Raw genomic sequence first — 20750 nt, 5'->3', positions numbered from 1 at the left:
CCAATGCTGTGTTGAATAGGGCTGGTGAGAGCAGACATCCCTGTCTTGTTTCTGATCTTAAGGGAAATGCTTTTAGTTTTTGCCCATTGAGTATGATGTTGGCTGTGGGTTTGTCATATAAGGACTTTATTATGTTGAGGCATAATTCCTATACTCCCACTTTGCTGAGAGTTTTTTTAATCATAAATGGGTGCTGGATTTTATCAAATGCTTTTTTTGCATCTACTGATATGATCATGTGGTTTATATCCTTCATTGTGTTCATGTGGTGTATCACATTTACTGATTCGCAAATATTGTACCAACCTTGCATTCTCAGGATAAATCCCATTTCATCATGGGGTACGCTCTTTTTAATATATTGCTGGATCTGGTTTGCTAATATTTTGCCAAAGATTTTAGCATCTGTGTTCATCGGGAATATTGGTTTATAATTTATTTCTTTGTAGTGTTTTCATCTGGTTTTAAAATTACGATAAAGCTGGCCTTGTGAAATGGGCTTGAGAGTTCTCCCTCCTCTTGAATTTTTTGGAATTGTCTGAGAAGGAAAGGTGTTAGTTCTTTGAATGTTTGGTAAAATTTACCCGTGAAGAAATCTGGTCCAGGGCTTTTGTTTGTTGGGAGTTATTTGATTACTGCTTCAATTTCATTCCTCATAATCAGGTGGAAACTTTGATAAGCCCTTCGAGGTGGGGGAAGAGGCCCCTCCCCCCACAAGAGGCCCTTGAGGAACTGGAGGTGGCTGCCTTGGACCACCCACCAGCTTTTATTTTGTGATTGGACTAAGCTGATTGAGGGGTTGGGATAATGCAGGAGGTTCGTGGATGTTGAGTGAAGGGAAGGGAAAGGAAAGAAGAAGCCACTGGCAAAACCACTGCAAAGCATCAGGACCCTCGCCCAGCTCTCCAGTCTCATCTCCCAACACTCCTTCTCTCCCCACTGTCTGTCCCGGCCGTTCCGTTCTCCCCGAAGTTGCCAGGACATGGCACCTCACCAGGCCTTTGTCCATGCTGCTCCCTCTGCCCCAAGTTGTCCATCAAGCAAACACAGTTTTTCCAGTCTCAGCTCAAGTGGTGCCTTTCCCCTGCCCTGCCTACCCATTCCCACCCCCAGGGCCAACGTGGGTCCCCCCACCAAGATCCACCACGCCGGGCACACAGAGGCCAGCCCATTGTGCTGCGGTTGTTCAGTGAGTCCGTCCCTTTACCAGACTGCAAAGTTCAGGAGGGCGAGCACCAAAGTTTCGTTTTCCTCTGACTCTCTCTAACCGAGTGCGGTGCCTGGTGCCCAACCAGATTCAGTAAATGATGTCTCAGCAAACAAACGAGAGAGGAAAAAAGAATAAACAGGTTCTCTGTCTGCAATAGCTGGGAGTGAGGTAACTGGGAGCCAAGACCAATACTGTGCTATGAGGGTCACTGTATTTTTCTTTTCTTTTCTTTTTTCTCTCCTTTACTATTATGGTTAGATTTCTCACATGCTGGGAATGACAGGTACACATATTTTGATCTGTGAAATGTGCTATAATTCCTTGAATCCAGAGCTACCTCTTATATATACACTTCGATTAGGGAGCCATTATTTCCCTTACCAAAGACTCAGCGCTTCCGTTTCATTAAACAGAGATTTCTTCCGGTGTGTGAAGAGCAGGATTGGATTTATAGAAATTCCATTTATACGGGGCTTGCCAGGAACAGACGTCTTGGAGCCAGGCCACTAGTCCGCCGCCGGGCGCTGCCGTCAGGGCCCCGGCTCCCTCCTTCCCTCTGACTCCCTCCCACTCAACCCCTCAGGACCTGGATCTGGGGACACCACTCCGGGCACCTGACCACCTGCACCAGCGGTTTTCTCTTGGAGTCCGCCATCTCCTCTTCCCTGGGTTATGTGATGCCACCGACCATCCCATTGTTCCTAAAACCCTCAGAATCCTGGGCTCAGTGGCATTTGCCCACAGTCCCTGCCTCATGATCGCCCCTGAGCTTCTGGGTGATCTGGCTTCCTGCTGGGCGTCCCCACGTGGCTGCCCCACGGGCAGACACCCTGAGGCAGAGAGGGCCCTCTGCCCCGCACAGGCTCCCCTTACATCCCTGTGAGGGGCGCCACGCCCGCCCATTCTCACGGCCACCTCCCTCTCCCTCGTGCCACACGTGCCCTCCACCACCAGGCCGAGGACCTTCATCTCCTGAGTGCATCTCAGGCCAACCCCCTCCCTCTGACCCACACGTTAAGCTCCATGGGCACGGGCCTGCCTGTCCCCCGTTCACGATTATAACCCAGGACTCAGCAGCACAGGGCCTGGCACATGACAGACACGCGATGAGCACATGCTGAATGAGTGAGTAAGTGGGCAGACAGTCCCATTTTACACGTTGTAACACTGAGGCGCAGAGAAGAGGAGTGATTGGCCCAAGGTCATCCCGATGGAACAGTCGGGACTTAGCCCCAGGGTGGCTTTGGGGGCCACTGTGTTGCTGCTCTAAGCACAGGGTTGTTTATGGCCTGTCTCTGCTCCCGCCCGGGGCCTCTGCCTTACCTGAGAGCACCGTGAACACGGCCGCGAAGGCATTGAGCTTGAGCCCGTCAATGACGTTGCTGGAGTGGAAGAGCTCGAGACACATGAGGCTGAAGCCGACCACCAGCAGGAGGATGTAGAGCACCTCGGAGACCACCGACAGCCACAGGACCCCTGCGCGACAGAGGCAGAGGCTGTCAGTTGAGGACGCATCCCGCCCCGCACGCTTTGGTGGGGGATCTAGTCTCTTAGAATAGCCCTGCGCTGCAGGGCGGGTCCTGAGAAGGGGAAGGCCGTCGTGGCCACACATCCTCCTCACAAGGCTGGCTCAGGAGTGCAAGCCTAAGTCTGGGGCGCTCTGGGGGGTGGCGGGTGCTTGTCCAGGGTGGCATGTGACCAGTAAGTAGGTCCATTCAGTTGGAAGGGAGGAACTTCTACCTGTGGCTATGCAAGAGCCCCTCCTTCTCTTCTTATTTGTTAGGTGACTGCTACAGGGAGCCACCTACGGCCAGGAGGGCACCTGCCTTAGGATGAAGCTGACACTGTAGTTACTGAGCAAAGCGAGAGAAAGGTGACCTCTGTACCAGCAATCACCAGCCTTGAGGACTTCCCTGTGGTGAAGCCAGGCAATGCGATGTTCTGTTGCTGACAACTATAAGCATCACACACACATCACGTTCGCCCTCAAGGGACACCTGTATGTTTATCTGACTTACACTCTACTCCACTTTCTTCCTATAAACCACTGCTGGCTACTCCCGCAGCTTCAACCTCCTCTTTCTTGTAGGCGGTATCTTGTCTTGTTGCGGTCCCACCTTTCCGGACAAAGCTGATTGGTCCAATATGATCGTGTGAGCTAGAATTGGCCAATCAAAGCCATTCTCTAGGAATCTGAGACTGGAAACACTGAAGTAGAAAGGAGGAAAGTCCCCCGTGAGAGTCCAAATATTCTGACAGTGTAAGCACCCAGTTCCAGCAGTTCCTGAAGGCCAGACACATCCCTGTTCTTGCAGCGATTTGGCTGTTCAAATTTACTTTGTAGTCCCTGAGAGAGCGCAGCTCTCTTTTCCCCTAAATGGGTCCAAATGGGATTACCATCATTTGTTATTTGTTTAGGAGGCATCTTCTGGTTCTCCCAATCCACAGTATTCCCCCCTTTTCCCCACACGGTTTTTATTTGGAGAGACCCTCCCCCTTGCTGGCTATGCAGCTCAGCTGCAGCTGACCCACATCCCGGCTCCATGGTTGGGTGCGTGGCTCACATATGGCCAGTCAGAGCTCCAAGTGCTCCTGACTCTAGTCCCTGGTTCAGGAATGAACCTCTCTCTGCCTCAGTTTCTTTGCCTATAAAACGAGGGTAGTAACGTCACCTGTTCACAGTATTGTTGTGCTGTAAGGATTCAGTTTGTGTGTGCTATTACAGTCGCACGGGAGGAACATGGTGGAGACTGAAAATAGAGCCCAGGGGCTCCCTAGCGTGGTCAAGGCTACAGACAGAGGCCGGAAGGAGAAATAAGACTGTGAGGAAAGTAGAAGATGGAACACAGCCATGTGACTTACATTCTAAGCCAATCCAAACATATGGTTTGAGCAAGGTCCATACTTCAGAGAAAGAACTATGGACCAGGCTTGCCCAGCCAGAGGTGGATACGTGACCCCAGTCAGCTCAACAAAAGTCAGCCACAGGACTTCTGCTGGAACTATTGAGAAAGAAAACTCCTTTCTTTCCACTGGTTTTGAGGCTGGGAAGAAGTAAGAATAGAAATGACTGGGTCAGCAAGTGACAGATGTCAAGGAAGGCAGAGCCAAGAGATGGAGGAAGATTATATCCTATAACACTGTTTGAGCCCCTAGATCCAGCCATGCCTGAAGCTGACAATCCTTTGTTCTTTCAATCACATGAACCAATTAATATCTTGTCTTTGTCTAGGCCAGTTTGAAGTAAATTTCTAACAATTACAACTGAGAGTCCTTATCTTTAGCTTGGGGTTCTCTGAAACCGTCAAATGTGTTCTTACCTGCCCCTCTGCCTTTGCATAAGTTGTCCCTTCCACCTGGAATGTCCCAGGGCCGTCCAACTTAAATTTTTTAATGAGTGAAGCAAACGAACAGCAATTTCAGGGTCCCTATCTGCTCTCTGAGGAAGAACACAGGTCCTTAAACACCAACTATCATTCCTGGCACAATGGGGCTGTTAGAGCTTTGGAGAACTTTTTCTTTTTATTCTTTTTTTACTACAAAAATATCATGTCTCCTGGGCAATCCACTGGATTTCTGTAAGAGAATAATGTGCACTTGGCAGCCTGGACACTGTTGAAACATCCCCTGGCATGGCGCACTTGCAGCCACCCAGGCACTTCGCTGGCTCAAGGCCCACCAGGCAGCAGGAAGGGAGGCAGAAGATGGAGGGCAGGCCGGGCCACGCCTCGCCCCCAGCAGCCTCCTTCCCCGGCGGCTATGGCCCCGTGGGTAGGTGGAGGCTGCCCCTCACCATGGCAGCTCCCTGACTCAGCTGCCCCCGCCCCCCGCACCACCCCCATGTCCCCAGGTGGGCCCTGGGCCAGGCCTCCACACCCCACCTCCCCTCATGGCAGGGCGAGGCCATGCTCTCAGACCGACGGGAGACGGGATGTTTGCTGGGATGGCTGTGGGGGCCGGGATGCTGGGAACCACGAGGAAGCAGGCACCAGAGAGCCAGACGCCTGCCTGGGGTTATGCTTCTTACCCCACCAGACCTCCTTCCTTGTCTGTCCACGGGGCTCAGAGCATCTGCCTGAAAGCTTCAGCTCACCCAAGTCAAGAAAACTAATAGCAATAAGAACTGCTGTTATTGGTGTTATGTTAATAGAGCAAAAAGTGTCACGAACAGAGCAGACAGCACTAAGTGGTCACCGCATGCCAAGTCCTTCTGGACCAGAGGGCCCCGCCCGCCTGCTGCACCTCTGCTCAGTGTTTCTCTCCTTGGAGCGTTGTCCTGGGGCAGCTGGGGTCTGTCCTGCTCTCTTCATTCAGCAGGCGCCTGCAAGCTCACCTTTCCCTCTATGTTGCCACCCACCAGCAGTGCACTGGGGGCCCATCCTGTGGCTCTGGCCGCGACAACCTGGGATGGGACCCACGCTGCAGAAACCCCCCACTAGCCCCTTTGGGGTCGAGACTAAAGCTGCCTCCCTGGGCCCTGGCCTGACATTGTCCCCTTCCTTGCCTGCCTCCCTTCCCTGTCTTGCTTTCCAGTTGCCTTACCACTCTCCCCTGGGCATTTCCTTCACAAAAGACCTGCCCAAATCCTCCTCTCAGGGTCTGCCTCCGGGGAGTCAGACCTCAGCCACTGACATTCACAGGCATTATCTCCCCAGTCCTTCTAACTTGCCTTGCAAGGCATCAACGTAGCACCCATTTCACAGGTGAGCAAAGTTAGGTTCAGGAGATTAAACAACCAGTCTACACAGCTCAGTAGTGTACTGGATTCAAACCCAGGCCTTTCTGACTCCGAGAACCATCTCGGGGAGAGAGGGAAGCTGGCAGGATGGAGTGGCCACTTCCTAACCCGCATTCTCCAGGCCTGGGCTGGTCTCAGGGGCCCATCGGGGAGGGCGCAGTGTTCCCCAGCCGCGGTCTCATCTGTACACTCTCTGGCATTCCAAACCCGGGAACCGGGTTTTCTGCAAGAGGGTGGCCACCGAGCAGGAAACCGGGGAACAGGGCTTCAGTTCTCAGTAACCGGAGCCCAGCTGGCCACCAGGCGTGGTGGGGAGGAGGCCACAGGGAAGAGCAGGTGGGTCTTGAGGACACGGAGAGCCAGGCTGGGGAGGTGGGCTGGACCCGTGCCACCGAGACAGGTGCCGTCCAGGGAAGGCCTCCGTGAGGGAGCCTCGTGCTGGGGTTTGCTCTGGAAGGGCGTGTGGGTGGGGAGCCCGGGCAGAGGGTCTTGCTGCACTCCATGTGAAAGACGGTGGTGGCCTGGGTGGTGGCAATGAGAGTGGGGGCAAGTGGGGAACTTGCTAACTCCTGAGGGGTGGGCTCAGTGGGCTGCCGACCCACGGATGTGGTGACAAAGGAGAGGTAGGAGTCCAGAGCGGGGCCATGTTCCCAGCTTGGGCGACTGAGCGGATGGGCACGTTCATCACTGAGAATGCGAAGATGCTAAGGCATGAAGATGATGAGGCCGCTTCTGGACGTGCAGAGTCTACGTCCACTCGGGACGTCCAGGGGGCCGCTGAAGCCCAGACAGAGATGCAGGGGCACCAGCAGGGCACAGGCAGTCACTGAACATTTGCTGGGACTGCCCAGCAGACGGCAGCTGGGGGTGGGGGTGGGTGACGTAAAGCGCGTGGAGCAAAGGCCAGAGGAGTGGGAAGTGAGATCCATGGGGCTCAGTCGCCTGGGGGCGGGGCTGTGAGAGCCTAGTGACACCGCGGGTGTCCCACCGTCCCTGCCCACAGCGCACCGTCACCTGTCAGTCAGTCCGGGCACCCCTCTGCCGGGGGGGCCTGCCCAGGTCTCCAGAGCCCACCCCCCAGCTGCGCTCACCTTTGCAGCAGGCTGGATAGACACCTCCCTGCCTCCCACCCCCAGGAGCAGCCCTCAGCCAATGCCTAAGGTGGGCGGGTGAACAGGTGTCCCCAGGTGGGCAACGCTGGGAGGAGGTGCTACCCATGTGGTGTTAAGTGCGTTAAACCACACCATTAAATTGTCTAAATCAAAAAGTGAAAAAGCTACTCACTTTTCCATTAATTTTTAAGTTATTAACACCTCAATCAAGAGTCTCTATTGGATGCTAATGTGTCCTTAACACCTTTCCAACACTTGCTAATTGTTGGAGACAATGAGAGGGCTCAGAGTCCTGGGCAGTCTCGGGTGGGCTTGAAGAACAGCTGACAGTCACTCTCTGTGCTGATGATTCCCGCCCCCCCCCCCCCCCCCCCGTGGCTCCCCCTCTGTCTTGAGCCACTTCTCTGGCAGTGGCTTCATCCTTCTGTCCGTGACCGCGGCTCCGAGGTTCATTGTCACAGCTGCAGCTCGTACAGACTCGGGCACACTGTCCCTGCCCAAGGCTGGTAACTTCTCCTCTGTGGCCAGTCTTTGTGGGCTTCAGTCTCCTGCCCCTCCCACAGCCCTGTAAGGGGCCCTTTCAGCAGCACGGTGCCGTCACGTGGGGGACTCTGTTTCCTGTGGGACCCTCCCTGACACACTGTCTTTCTGGCAAATGGTCCAACCAGAGCAACGATTCGAGCCAGGGGTCTCGGCGTGGCTGCCTGACCAGCAGCAGCAGTCGGAACCCTGGCGTGCACGTTCCTGGGCCTCACCCTGGACTCACTGGATCAGAAACTCCGGGAGGGGACCCCTCTGAGTCCCGACAGGCCCTCCAGGTGAGGCTGGTGCACTCAAGTGAGCACCACGGATCTGAAGTTCACGTTCAAAACGTACGTGTGAAAGAACGGGTTGACTTCAGGAAAAACGGAGGCACTGCTGGGCGTCGGCATCAGCGCACGGAGAACTGTGGGGCGGGAGCAGTGAAACAGCCGCGTGCAGCCTGGCTGCGGCCAAGGCCCACCGCTACTCCTCGTGCAAAGAAGTGGGAAGGACAGGGGGGTGGCAGCCACTGGTCGGGGCCACAGGGCCTTGCCCTGGTGACACCGGAAAGCCTCACTAATCATGGAGGTGATTGTTTCAAGTCTCTGAAACTTACCACTAATGGCTGGATTTGCGGCTGAGAAGGGTGACCTCCAGGAGCAGAAGAAACAAAATGATTTCTCATCAGGTGTGGGGCCGTGGGGACAGCTAATCCTGTTAGCTGCACTCTTCGCCTCTTTCAGAAACTGCTCCGTGACACCAACTCTGACCCTCCCTCATCGATGGAATTGATGGGTTTGCAAGAATGATCTCCCTTTCGCCTGGACCCCTCCCTTGCTAAGGTAGTCTCCAGAGCCAGCTCCTCGGCTGGAAAATCTGTGGGCAAGAAGGACGTCTGGGATGTGCGGTCTTGGCTGGGCGCCGCACCCCTCCGCCTCTCGGTTTTCAACGGGCATAACAGACTTGTCCCGAGCATTCAGTGAGGCAGTATCTCCAACTAGTACAAGCCAGACACTTGGAAAACATTCAGGAAAGCTAAGTTTTACCACCACCTTCTAATAAGTGAAACTATTAGCACTTACAATAATTGTAAGAGGCCATGGGCATGGGGGTGAAGAGTGCAGACCGGGGCCAGGCCACCGAAGTTAGCGCCTCGCCCTGCCCATCACCGGTTGAGAGCGGGGGCAGGTGATGTTCTCCGGTGGAGCCTGGTCTCTCACTTGTAAATTGGGGGTGTGGTGCGCACTTTGTGGGCCTTTGCGATGATAAACTGAGTTACCTGTTGAGTGTGGTGCTTGGGGCAGTGCCTGGTACCCAGGAAACGTTACGTAAGCGTCAGCTGGTACTGTGACTGTCCTGGTCGTTATCTCCACGGACTGCAGCAGGAGAAGGCGGCAGCTGGGAGCAAGTGCGTCCCGGCCACTGGACAAATAAAACCCTCACAGGAGCAGAGGGAACTGTGCAAAATCATATGAAATCTCAAGACACAACAGCATTTCAAGAGAAAACATGTTCCCCCAAGCCCATCAGTTTAATATGTCAAATCAATAAGTCACGGCCAACGGCCGCTGGCGGGGGGGGGGGGGGCTGGGTGCCACGCCCCCGGGAAGCCTGCCTGGTGAATCACGTGCAAGACGCGGGCAGAGCCCTCTGAGGCCAGGACAGCTCCTCCACAGGTGCTGTTTGGGAAATTTCAATACTGGGAGCTCAGCAGCCAGGATGCAGGGGCGCTGGGTGGAGACGGTTGGCGGCCCCTGAGGAAGGGACTTTGGGGTCGCTGAGTCCCCAGCCCTCTATCTTCAGATGAGAAGTTAGCGCAGAGACGAAGTAGGAGCAGGTGAGGGTGGGGAGCAGCCTTCCACGCCCAGGCTGCTGGCTGCGGCGTGACTGGGGCGCGGGGCGACCCTAGCAGAGGTGCGGTGGGGGGATGGGGCTGCCTGGGGGGGGGGCTGCCCTGAGTCCTTAATTCCAGACTGTTACTGCGGGGCGGCGGAAGGCCCCGTGCCTCAGTTTCCCTCCCAGTAGAACGAGTGGACTCTCAAACAAGCTGCCAACAGGCCAAATCCAGCCCTCAGAAATGTCTTGTTTGGCCCACACAGTATTTTAAAAATATCTGAATTCATTATCAACATTTAAAAATAGGAGACTCCACATAAAAATACAGATTTCTGGATTTGTCTGCAAAATGGTCCCAGCAATGCCAGACCTGCATCCACACACGATGACGGTGGGGGAGGGGGGTGGGCTGAGCTGGGGCCGCCCCCCCCCCAGCAGCATGTGCTCTGCGTCCACACGAACCCTCTGGCCCCCACCCCCTCGTGGCTCCTGCCTGGCTCCCCTGAGCATTTGAGTTTGCGGTCCCCACAGGACCATGTCTAGAGCCATTGCTACCCCTGACACTCTGTAGCGATGCAACATTTTCCAACACCCACAGTCGGGAGTGGAACATCCAGTGAACTCTCAGTGACCCAGCCTGCGCTGGGACGGGGGCTCGTGCACACGCCATGCCGCCCCCCCACGCGAGGGCACCCATTCTCAGAGATTAAAAGGAAAGGCTTTCGGCTCTAAATATATGCCCAGATAGATTTAACGGAGCCCAAAGCGGGGATGTGAGAACAACCCCCAAGACTCATCTTGGCCGCCCCAGACCCAAATCTTTTCCACAAAGGCCTGAGGGCCCGTGAGCTGCCCGAGTCCCTGGAATCTTCCTCTGATGAGTCAGACGGAACCTTGTAGGCTCCAACCGGTCACGTGGAGACCCTCAGTGACCAGGCCTGTGGGATGTGGAAAAACAGTGGGAATGGAATGCCATTCCAACGCCAATAGGCTGCTCTGGAAACACAGGCCTGGGTGGGGCTGTCCTGTGTCACCACCTTTTCTAGAGGCACCTTTGCCTAGAGCTTCAAGACTCCCAGCGGGGTCCACAGACCAGCAGCCCCCCGGGGAGCCCGTGGGAAACAGAATCTCGGCCTCGCCCAGACCGACTGACTGGAGGTCTGCACTTTAACCAGACCCCCAGTTGTTCTGGACACCCAGTGAGGGCAGGGAGCGCTGCTCTGGAGCACGGAGTTAAATGCCTTCGGGTTCCTGGGTGAGGGCGCTCTGAGTAGCCCTGTCCTCCTGCGCCCCCAGCACCCACTGCTGTTGAACATTCCGAGCCCTCCCATGGTGCCCGCCCTTGGGAGTGTCACCCCCTTCGAGGACAGCCCGACAATGGCTGCAGAGATGCCCGTGTCCTGACCTCCAGACTGTCCGCAACCAAAAGCCTCTTACGTGCCAGAAGGGACCTTGCAGGCGTGGTTGTGATCTCGAGACAAGGACATTATCCCCGATTATTAGATGGGCTCAGTGCAATCACAAGGGTCCTGGCAGGCGGGAGGCAAGAGGGTCCAAGGCAGGCACAGGGGACATGACCACAGAAGCAGTGGTCGCAGTGGGTGGAGCCACGCCGAGGAGGGTGGGGCCCAGAGGAGCTGGGGGAGGAGCTGGGGGAGGAGCTGGGGGAGGAGCTGGGGGAGGCGCGGACGCGGGCTCTCCCTGGCAGCCCCCAGGAAGGAGGGCGCCCCCGCCGGCACTCTGACTTTAGCCCCATGAGGCTCACTTTGGAACTCTGATCTTCAGAACTGTAAGATGGCAAATCCGTGTTGTTGTAAAGCCATTAAATTTGTGCTGATTTGTCACAGCAGCAATAAGAAATTAACATGCCTTCTTTCTTCATTTAAGATTACCTCCTCCAAGAAGTCCCTCCTGACTAGCACAGGCCCCGCCGTGACCCCAGACAGGCCTGGCCAGAGAAGGAGCTTCTCCACCAGGTCCAGAGAGAGAGACGCCTCCCTGAGGGAGAGGCACTGGACTCGGGGTCAAGCAGGTGTGGGTTTGACTTTGGACCCTTCCTAGTCTCTGAGCCTCAGATTCCTTGGCTGTAAACCCAAGTCCACGTTACTCATTCTGCACGTTTTCTGGGCAAGTTAAATGCAATCGCTCCTTCAAAGCCCACAGTCTGGCTCCTGGACCCTGTAGGTCCTCTGTAAAGGCTGGTGTAGAAGCTGGCATGCTGGGCCCGGAAACCCGAGTCCACCTTCGTCCTCACAAAGGGACAAACTAGTTCACCGCTGAAGACAATCTGACAGTGCCTCGTTGCCCCCAGAGTTCTTTCCAGGAGGCCTCAGCCTCTGTCAATTTAGAAGTGACTCTGGCAGACGTGCCCTTTAGAGATGGCTCTGTGGAATCCGGGGACAGTCACTGAGATTCGAGTCGTGTCCTGGTGACCTTGGCCTTCAGCATCACGCTACAGTGATCTTTCTTCCTCTTTAGAGTCCAGAAGCTGCCCTTAAAAATAAGCTCTGGCCACACAGGCTGGGGCCTGGGAGGAGGCTGGTGGGAGTGTGGTGGGAAGAACGCAGACACCCGAGGCTGAGCCCCGTCCCCACCCCAACCCCCACCATCTTGGGACAGTCCTCTCCCTTCTCTCTGGGCCGCCCCCCCAAAACAGGGCTGCTGTGTACAAAGGAGGCACGGCAGCCCAGGTCAGAAGGTGTAAACTAGGCAGAAGGCAAATTTTTTAGAATTTTTTTGTTCTACGTTTTGTTTTTTGTTTGTTTGCCTTCTTTCTCTGCCTCTGCCTCTCTGTGTGTCTCTCTGCCTCTCTCTCTTTCTCTCTTGGTATAGGTGGTATTTTTAAAAGTTTGAATTAGATGCCAACATTTGAAAATGGGAAAATCCAGATTCTTTTGCCAATCTGGCAGACCGGGGCCACATTCCTGGCTGACAAAGGCTGGAGCTGCCTGGCGGCAGGTGATGGCATTCAGTTGCCACAGTCCCCACCCTTCCCTATTGCTCCCTGCCCTGGAGGCAAGGACCATAGTCCAGGGAGCCACGCAGAGTGACAAGGGTCCCTCACAGTGACAACTGGAGGAAAGCAGTGACGGGGGAAAGCCATACTGTGTGCACTGGGGATGGAGATGAACGGGGCTCGGGGAGGGGCCGGCACAAGATGCTGACAAAGGCAGCGCGTCGGAAAGGCCTCCCAGACACCCACGTGATCCTACTCCAGCTGCTAGCCAGGAGGAGCGGTCCCGCGAAAACACGTCTGTGACATGTACCGGAGCTGGTCATTGCACGAGGGAGAGAAGAAGGAGAGCCCTTGAACGCTGTGAGGGGGCTGCGTGCCCAGTGGTTACGGGCACGGCTCAGGGAGCCAGGGCTCCTGCAAGCAGAGCCCCACTCTGCTGCTCACCTGCTGGGTGGACTTGGGGGCAAGTTACCTCACCTCCCTGAGGCTTAGTCTTCTGGTCCTCCTCAGAGGGCGATTGTGGGAATTGAGTTAGATGAGGTGTGCAGAGAGGCATGACCCAGGCTTAGCTCTTGCTAGGCCTGTGCGGTCTCCACTGAACAGATGAGAGCATCGCAGTCTGGCAGGGGAAAGACAAGAACTCGTCTGTGTCAAGCTGGACAGAGCCAGGCCGAAAGGGTGGTCGGGAGATACCGTCCAGCCAGCTGTCCAGGGCCCCGAGACCAGCCGTACTCTTGCCCACTGCCTTTCACCTCCCTGGGTGCTTCTGCTGAATCCAGACCCCTCGAGGACCCGCTGACATTCTGACTTGCCCTCCTGATCTTGACCTCTAAAGAAACTATCCCTCGCCCCTTAAACCTGAAAAACAGCAGTCATTGCACCAAAGAGTGTCCCAAGCCCAGACTCTTTGTCAGCTACTGTGGGGGTGCACAGGGGAACAGGGCTTGGGTCCAGCCCTCCAGCAACCCCAGGTTTAACCTGAGGGGTGGGACACACATCCAGCAACGACGGACACGTCACCCCAGCAGCGCCAAGCACCACGCTGGTCCTCGCAAATAGAAACTCCTTCCGTCTCCAGAACACCCCTGTGACTTAGGTGCTATTATTATCTCCAGTTGTAGATGAAAGGAAACTGAGGCACAAGAGGTTAAGTGCCCAGCCTAAGATCCCCGCTACTGAGTGGCACGGCTGGTATTCAAAGCCGGGCCAGCCCAGGGCCCCTACATGACTCGCTGGGACGGCCTCAGGCCCTGAGGCCCCCAGGGGCCGAGCTCATTCCTTCCAACAAGCATTTGTGAGAGGCGCTGCGGTCTCCAGCTTACAGGCGAGGACACTGAGGCGCTGAGGGGCAGGCGGGTTGCTGAGGTCCCCAGTGCTGCCGGGGGAAGTCAGGGGGCACCTGGCTCTGGTGGGCCCCCTCCAGCCCTGTGCTCCCTGCACGAGTCCTGGGCCTCTCTGGGCTGTGGGCCCTGGTTCCGATGAAGCTTAAGTGGTTCCTCTGAATAATGTTTTAAATGGATAAAATAAACATACAGAGGATTGCACAGGAAACCAATTATGCTGAAATGGAGTTACAAGACATTTTTAAGAATCGGACTATACCCTTAGCCCATGTGCTTCTTCACTAATGCATGAAATCATCAGATCTAGTGCAAATCCAACAACTGCCACAACTTGGGAGCAGGCAGGGAGGAAGTGCTGTTTTAAGGCTTTTCAAACGACGTGACAGGGCATGAGAACTGTGATTCCCAGTGGTGACAAAGTCCCAGGTGTGTCCAGGACTCCATGCGTCATGGAGGGAAACATTTACAGCCAATTAGCGGCCAGCAAAGGTAAAAATGGAACATTTTGCTGCCCAAGTTTCTGAACACCCTGAACTCTATCCACTGACCTCTTGGGGATTTCCAGGTTAAGTATCTGCCTGAAACAGCAGTTCTCAAACTTGTACGTGCCGGTTAAATGCATATTCCCAGGCCAGCCCCAGGCCTTCTGATGCAGGTGAGGAAGAGGATGAGATTGACAGTTTCTAAAAGACTTTATTTAGAAACTTCTGGCCAAGATGGAGGCGTAGGTAGACACACTGTGCCTCCTCGCACAACCAAAATAAGGACAACAATTTAGAAACAAAATAACACCAGAACTGACAGAAAATTGAACTGTATGGAAGTCCAACAACCAAGGAGTTAAAATAGACACATTCATCCAGACTAGCAGGTGGGGCGGAGTTGGGCCGCCAGGTGGAGAGGGGTCATGGCAAAAAAAGCAGTGGCACCAGACGTGCAAGGCAGCAGCTGACAAACCGCAGGCGTGCAAGACAGCAGCGGGCACACCCTGGGCGCGGGGCGGCAACGGGCAGACCCAGCGAGGCGGCGATTGTGAAGTGGGGCACGGTGCCAGGCGGCTGGCTGACTGGGTAGTCCCATATTCATGCACAGATAAACCAGACAAAACTGGGGAGCAAGACAGACAACACAACCCAGGGTCCCAGAGTGGGGAAATAAAGCCTCAAAACACCAATTGAAAACACCTGTGGGGGTTGAGGTCCCAGGAGAGACTCTCAGCCTCATGGGAGAGTTCGTTGGAGAGATGCACAAGGTCCTGGAATATACACCAGCCCACCCACATGGAATCAGCACTAGTCCCAGTTTGTTTGGGGGAAGCAGCGGAACGGACTGAAATTCAGCAGAGAGCGGAGCAAGCGCCATTGTTTCCTCTCTGACCCCTGCCCCACATACAGCATCACAACCCAGCCACTGGGTTGCCCCGCCCTGGTGAACATCTAAGGCTCCACCCCTCAGACGTAACAGGCGCAACAAGACAAAAAAAGTGGCCCAAATGAAAGAACAGATCAAAGCTCCACAGAAAATACAACTAAGCCACAAAGAGATAGCCAACCTATCAGATGCGCAGTTCAAAGCACTGGTAATCAGGATGCTCACAGAATTGGTGAAATTTGGTTGTAAATTAGATTTAAAAAATGAAGGCTACACTAAGTAAAATGAAGGAAAACGCACAGGGAATTAATAGTGATGGGAAGGAAACTGGGACTAAAATCAATGGAGTGGACCAGAAGGAAGACAGAAATAACCGAACAGAAAAAAAAGGAAGAAACAAGAATTCAGAAAAATGAGGAGAGGCTTAGGAACCTCCAGGACATCTTTAAATGTTCCAACATCTGAATTATAGGGGAAGAGGAACAGCCACAAGTGGAACACTTATTTGAACAAATATTAAAGGAGAACTTCCCCAACCTGGTAAAGGAAATAGACTTCCAGGAAGTCCAGGAAGCTCAGAGAGTCCCAAAGAAGTTGGACCCAAGAAGAAATACACCAAGGCACATCATCATTACATTAGCCAAGATTAAAATGAAGAAGAGAATCCTAGAAGCAGCAAGAGATAAGGGGATAGTCACCTACAAAGGAGTTCCCATCAGACTGTCAGCTGATTTCTCAAAAGAGACCTTACAGGCAAGAAGGGGCTGGAAAGAAGTATTCCAAGTCATGAAATCCAAAGACCTACATCCAAGATCGCTCTATCCAGCAAAGCTTTCATTTAGAATGGAAGGGCAGATAAAGTGCTTCTCAGATAAGATCAAATTCAAGGAGTTCATCATCACCAAGCCCTTATTATATAAAATGTTAAAGGGACTTATCTAAGAAAAAGAAGATAAAAAAGATGAGCAGTGAAAGGACAGCAAACTCACAGTTATTAAAAACCACAAAACAAAAGCAAACTAAGAGGACAGCTAGATCAGGAGTAGAACCATAGAAATGGAGATCACTGGAGGGTTATCAACAGGGGAGTGGGAGGAGGAGAAGGGGGGAGAAGGTACAGAGAATAAGTAGCACAGACGGTAGGTAGGTAGAAAATAGACAGGGGGCAGGGCAAGAATAGTGTGGGAAATGTAGAAGCTAAAGAACTTATGACGCATGGATATAAACTAAAGGGGGAATGTGGGGGGAGGGGTGTGCAGGGTGGAGGGGAATGATGGGGGGAAATAGGACAACTGTAATGGCATAATCAATAAAATATATTTTTAAAAAAGACTTTATATTTAGAGTGGGGAAGGGAGGGAGAAAGAGAGGTAGAGGAATAGCGATATGAGAGAAAAACATCAATTGGTTGCTTTTTGTACTCACCCCAACCAGCGACTGCACCCACAAACCAGGCATGTGCCATGGCTGGGAATTGAACCAGCAACCTTTTGGTTTACAGGGCAGCAACCAATCGACTGAGCCATACCAGTCAGGCAGAGATTGACATTTTGAACAAGTGCCCCAGGTCATTCTGACACCTGAGCCACGTTCTGAGACAGAGGTCTTTCTAAAACATAAATCCCATCCCACTGCTGGAGATTTCCCAAACTCCAGCTCCCCGCCTGGCCCTCCAGGCCCCACCGGGCTGTCAGGCCGCTGCCTACCCTCAGACGTCCCCTCACCCACCCCACTGCAGCCACCTCAGGGCCTTGGCACCTGCTGTGTCCTCTGTCCAGGGTGCTCTTCCCCAGCTGGGATGTCACTGGCCCCTCCACCTGAAGTAGCCACCACCCCAACACACAGTCAGGGTTTTTTTTTTCATATTTGAAATGGTGTCATCACTTGGTTTGCTTCCGGGGGGTCTGCTCCCACTCTGTCGTGAGTTTCGGGGGCCAGGGATTTTGTCTGGGCTGTTGGGTGCTGTCTCCTGGAACAGTGCTGGGCAGCGGCACAGAAGGCGCTCAGTAAATACTTGTTAAATGAGCGGCTGAAGACATGGCACAGGCCAAGGGAGAAAGCAGGCAATGGCCAGACTCCTTCAGCAGCAGAGAAGCCGAGGGAAGAAGCTGCTGCAGGGGCGAGGGAGTCGCTGGATGCCGCCCGCAGGTCAAGGGTAATGAGCGCCTGACCAGGAAAAGCCACGGCTTTGGGCATTCCGGCCCTCTGTCGCTATTCTGAGGGGAGAAAGGCAGATTCTTCAGAGAGGCTGATGCTGAAGGGCCTCTGGCTGCAGGGGCTGGTGGGGACGGGGTGAAGGGCCAGCAGTGCGGACCCCGGGTTCCGGATGAGACCCGCAGCCCCCGGGCCTTGGAGGGGGCTCAAGCTTCGGCAGAGAGGGTGGGAGAGGGGAGGTGGCAGGGTGGGGGCTGGGGTCTGGATTTGATTGGCGACCCACTCACTAGTAGTTTCAGTGCGGGGAGAAACGAGAAAGGACAAGAGCAGATTCTGGAGTAAACAGAGTTCCCCTCCCACCTCCCCCACCTACCTGCTGTGTGATTTGGGCAAGTTATTTAAATTCTGCTGGGCCTCAGTGTCGAGTGTGTAGGTTAGAACCCTGACAGTGCCCACCTCAGGGCTGTAGTGAGGATTCGTGACCGTGTCGGGAGCACCTGGTGCCATGCAGACGTGACTGGTCACTTCCTGCGCGTGCGGCACTGGGCCGGGGCCAGGACACTGCAACGGACATGCATCTCCAGTGGGTCTTGAAGGACAAGAGGGGTCCCGAGAAGGCAAAGCAACCTGGGAGCCAGAGGTAGGAGCACAGGGGTGGCTGGACCACAGAGGCCGAGTGGTGACAGGCCAGAGCTGGGCAGAGGGGCCACTTTATCTTGGGGGCAGTGTGGAGCCATGCAGCCTCCTGTCCAGACAGTGGTCAGACCTGTGGGTCCAAAAGTTTATGCTGCCGGCCATGCAGAGAAAGGAGGGAGGAGCGAGCCCGGAGTCCACGCTGTCCCCCAGGGAGGGTACTGTGGGGATCCCTGGAGGCCACCATGGGAGCTGTGACCAAGGCAGACAGAGGGCTCACCCCTCAGGACTGTGGACCTCATTAGTCTGACACATGTCCCTCTAGGACAAGTGCCTGAGGTGGCTGCCACAGTCCCACCTGACTCCATCAACCCTATTCCCACCACTGCATCACGGCTGACCAGTGGTCACAGACGGGGCCTACTCACAGTGCAGGAGGGCACTGCCTCCCCGAGCAGCCTTGGAGCTGGAATGGACCACCAGTGCGCCAGCTCCTGCAGAGCAGGCTGAGTCCAGGGCTCGGAGGACAGGCCGAAGCAGACACCCTCCTCTCCATGCTGCCGTATTTGGCAGTTCCAACCCCAGGAGGACCCAGCTACAACCGAGACTCTCTGACAGCCTCCAGGAAGCCACTGAGTGTGCATTTCAGCTGGCTGAACACTCCTTCACCTGTTGGGGTCAGAGCTACCTGCACATCGACCCCTCCCTTCCCTGCACACCTGACCTCATCACCCACCCCCCTCCCGCTTGCTTACTTCTTCTAGTTATAGGACCCTCCTGGCTGCTCCTTAAATGCACCAGGAGCACTCCAGCCTCTGGGCCTTTGCACATGCCACTCTGCTTGTGCAAGCCTGACATGCTTCCCCTACATCTGCCTCCCCTCCTCGAATTTTGCCCAATGTCATCTCTTCATGGTGTTTTCCTTGATCCCACTATTTAACACTGTCCATACCTCTTCCCATTACTTCTTAACCCTTTCCTTTTTTATTCTTCTTCCTAGCTTTTATCACCATCCCGCAGCCAAAGGAATTTTTCTAGAATGTAAATCAAATCTCCCTTCTTTAAGGCCTCCATTGCCCGGAAGTTTTCCCATCACACTCAAAATCCAAGTTCCTCTTAGGACCCTAAGTGGTCTGGCCCCCACCCACTGGTCCAGCCTTATCTCCCTTCTTCCCTGAGCCTCTTGTAGTCCACACATACATAGAACACATTCCCGCCTCAGGGCCTTTGCACATGCTTTTTCTACCTTTGATGGAAACATGGATAAAGGAATCTCTTACTTGCCTCCTCAAGCGAAGAAGGTACAAGCACGGCGATAATGAGCATTGGCACCTGCTGCCAAGCCGGGAAGACCCAGGACGAGGTGACGATGGCACTGGCCAGCGGGGCTGGCACCTGGACACAGCGAAGCCCTGCAGCTCAGCTCCAACCAGCTGGTGCAAGTGTGTAAACAGAGTTGCCAGACCTCCAACATTTTAAAAGAAGCCAGAAATCCTGTGTGGTTGTTTCTGTGTGAGGCCTCCCCATTTTGAAACATCAGCAGTGAATTCTAATGTCTTCAAACGCTGCGTAAGCGGGTTAAACAGCCCTGAGGGGTGACGGGGGCCCTAGGACAGCAGCTTCACGGACCGTGAAGTCCACTCCTCACTGCGGCCCGCCACTCACTCCTCAGAGCATGAACACGCACACCAGAGAAGGCAGCGGAGCTGAACAAGTTCACACGGCTTCGAGCAGCACACGGGGCTCCGGGTGCTGACCAGCTGGCGTTTCTCTGCCTCCTGCCCCCACTGGGCTGCACCCGCGTGGGTGGAGGGGACTTGGTTTATGCCGGCATCTTTATGGCATGCACAGAATCAGGGGGAAACGTTTGCGAGCAGAAATCCTCGTAGGGGTGTCCAAACTTTTGGCATCTCTGGGCCACACTGGAAGAAGAAGAGTTGTCTTGGGCCACACATTAAGTACACTGCAGCCCATAATCACAACAAAACTCATAATGTTTCCAAGTAAATTTATGATTTCGTGTTGGGCCACATTCAGAGCCTTCCTGGACCACAGGCGGCCCACAGGCCCCAGGTTGGACACCCCTGCTTGGAGCCTATAGGCAATGGCACGTGACGGGCCACTCCAGCACGCGGGAAGGGCTTCTTCTGGGCGGGTGTTCATCCTGGGGGCGGGAGGGGCCTGGCCTGACTCGGAGTCTCCCCCGCACTGGGTCTCTGCTTCATGGCCCGGAACCAGACAGTATCTATTCTGTCACTGAGCCCCTCCCCCCCCACTACCTCGGCCCCAGGGGTCCTGGTGTTATCACACCAGGGGGAAGATTCTAAAAATAACCAGACTCGCTAACTTCAGGGGGTTTGTTCTCTCATCTGGGAGGCACCCACAAAGCCTTTGCCAATATAAACGGCATTTCCTTTGGCATTTTTAAAGATCAGAGGATCTGAGAGAATATGCAAGCTGGATGGAGCTTTTGAGATCATAGCTTCTAAATGCTTCATGTTCCTGGTTTTTAACACAAAAAAAAAGTTTTTAAGGAGGCCCAAAAGGTTAGGTTTCCAGATAACTCACGACACAAGAAATGAACATAGTTAAAATCATATGAGAAAGTAGATTCCAACTCACTAGTAATAAAATTTAAACATCCACGAGATAGCACTTCTGGCTGGTATATCACTCAAAGGTTTCTCTCAGATAAGAGTTTCTGGTAGACGATGGTGAAGGGAGAGTGGGTTTTCCTACAGGGGCATTCACTCCTCACTGAGTAGCTGCGCGGTCCCCACGTCGCCCAGGGCCCCTTGCGAGTGGGAAGGGCTGTGAGGTCCTCGCCACCTCTGAGCAGAGCCCAGGCGGTTCGTGCCTCTGCCTCTCGCCCCTG

General features: G+C 54.4%; 1 protein-coding gene across 2 annotated transcripts in view; it reads right to left on the bottom strand.

Annotated features, from left to right (window-relative positions):
• Nucleotides 1-20750, bottom strand: part of GSG1L (GSG1 like) — a 205640-nt gene that overhangs the window by 80749 nt on the left and 104141 nt on the right. For both annotated transcript variants that reach the window (XM_037140019.2, XM_053671470.1), the window contains exon 3: nucleotides 2534-2686. In XM_037140019.2, coding sequence (XP_036995914.2) covers nucleotides 2534-2686 — 153 coding nt within the window. The remainder of the gene's footprint in view (nucleotides 1-2533; nucleotides 2687-20750) is intronic.

Source organism: Artibeus jamaicensis, unplaced genomic scaffold, assembly GCF_021234435.1.
Source record: "Artibeus jamaicensis isolate MK-2021 breed Jamaican fruit bat unplaced genomic scaffold, CSHL_Jam_final contig_700, whole genome shotgun sequence".
NCBI classification, from domain to species: Eukaryota; Metazoa; Chordata; class Mammalia; order Chiroptera; family Phyllostomidae; genus Artibeus; species Artibeus jamaicensis.
The sequence above is the reverse complement of the archived record's forward strand: the minus strand, read 5'-3'. Positions and strand labels throughout refer to the sequence as shown.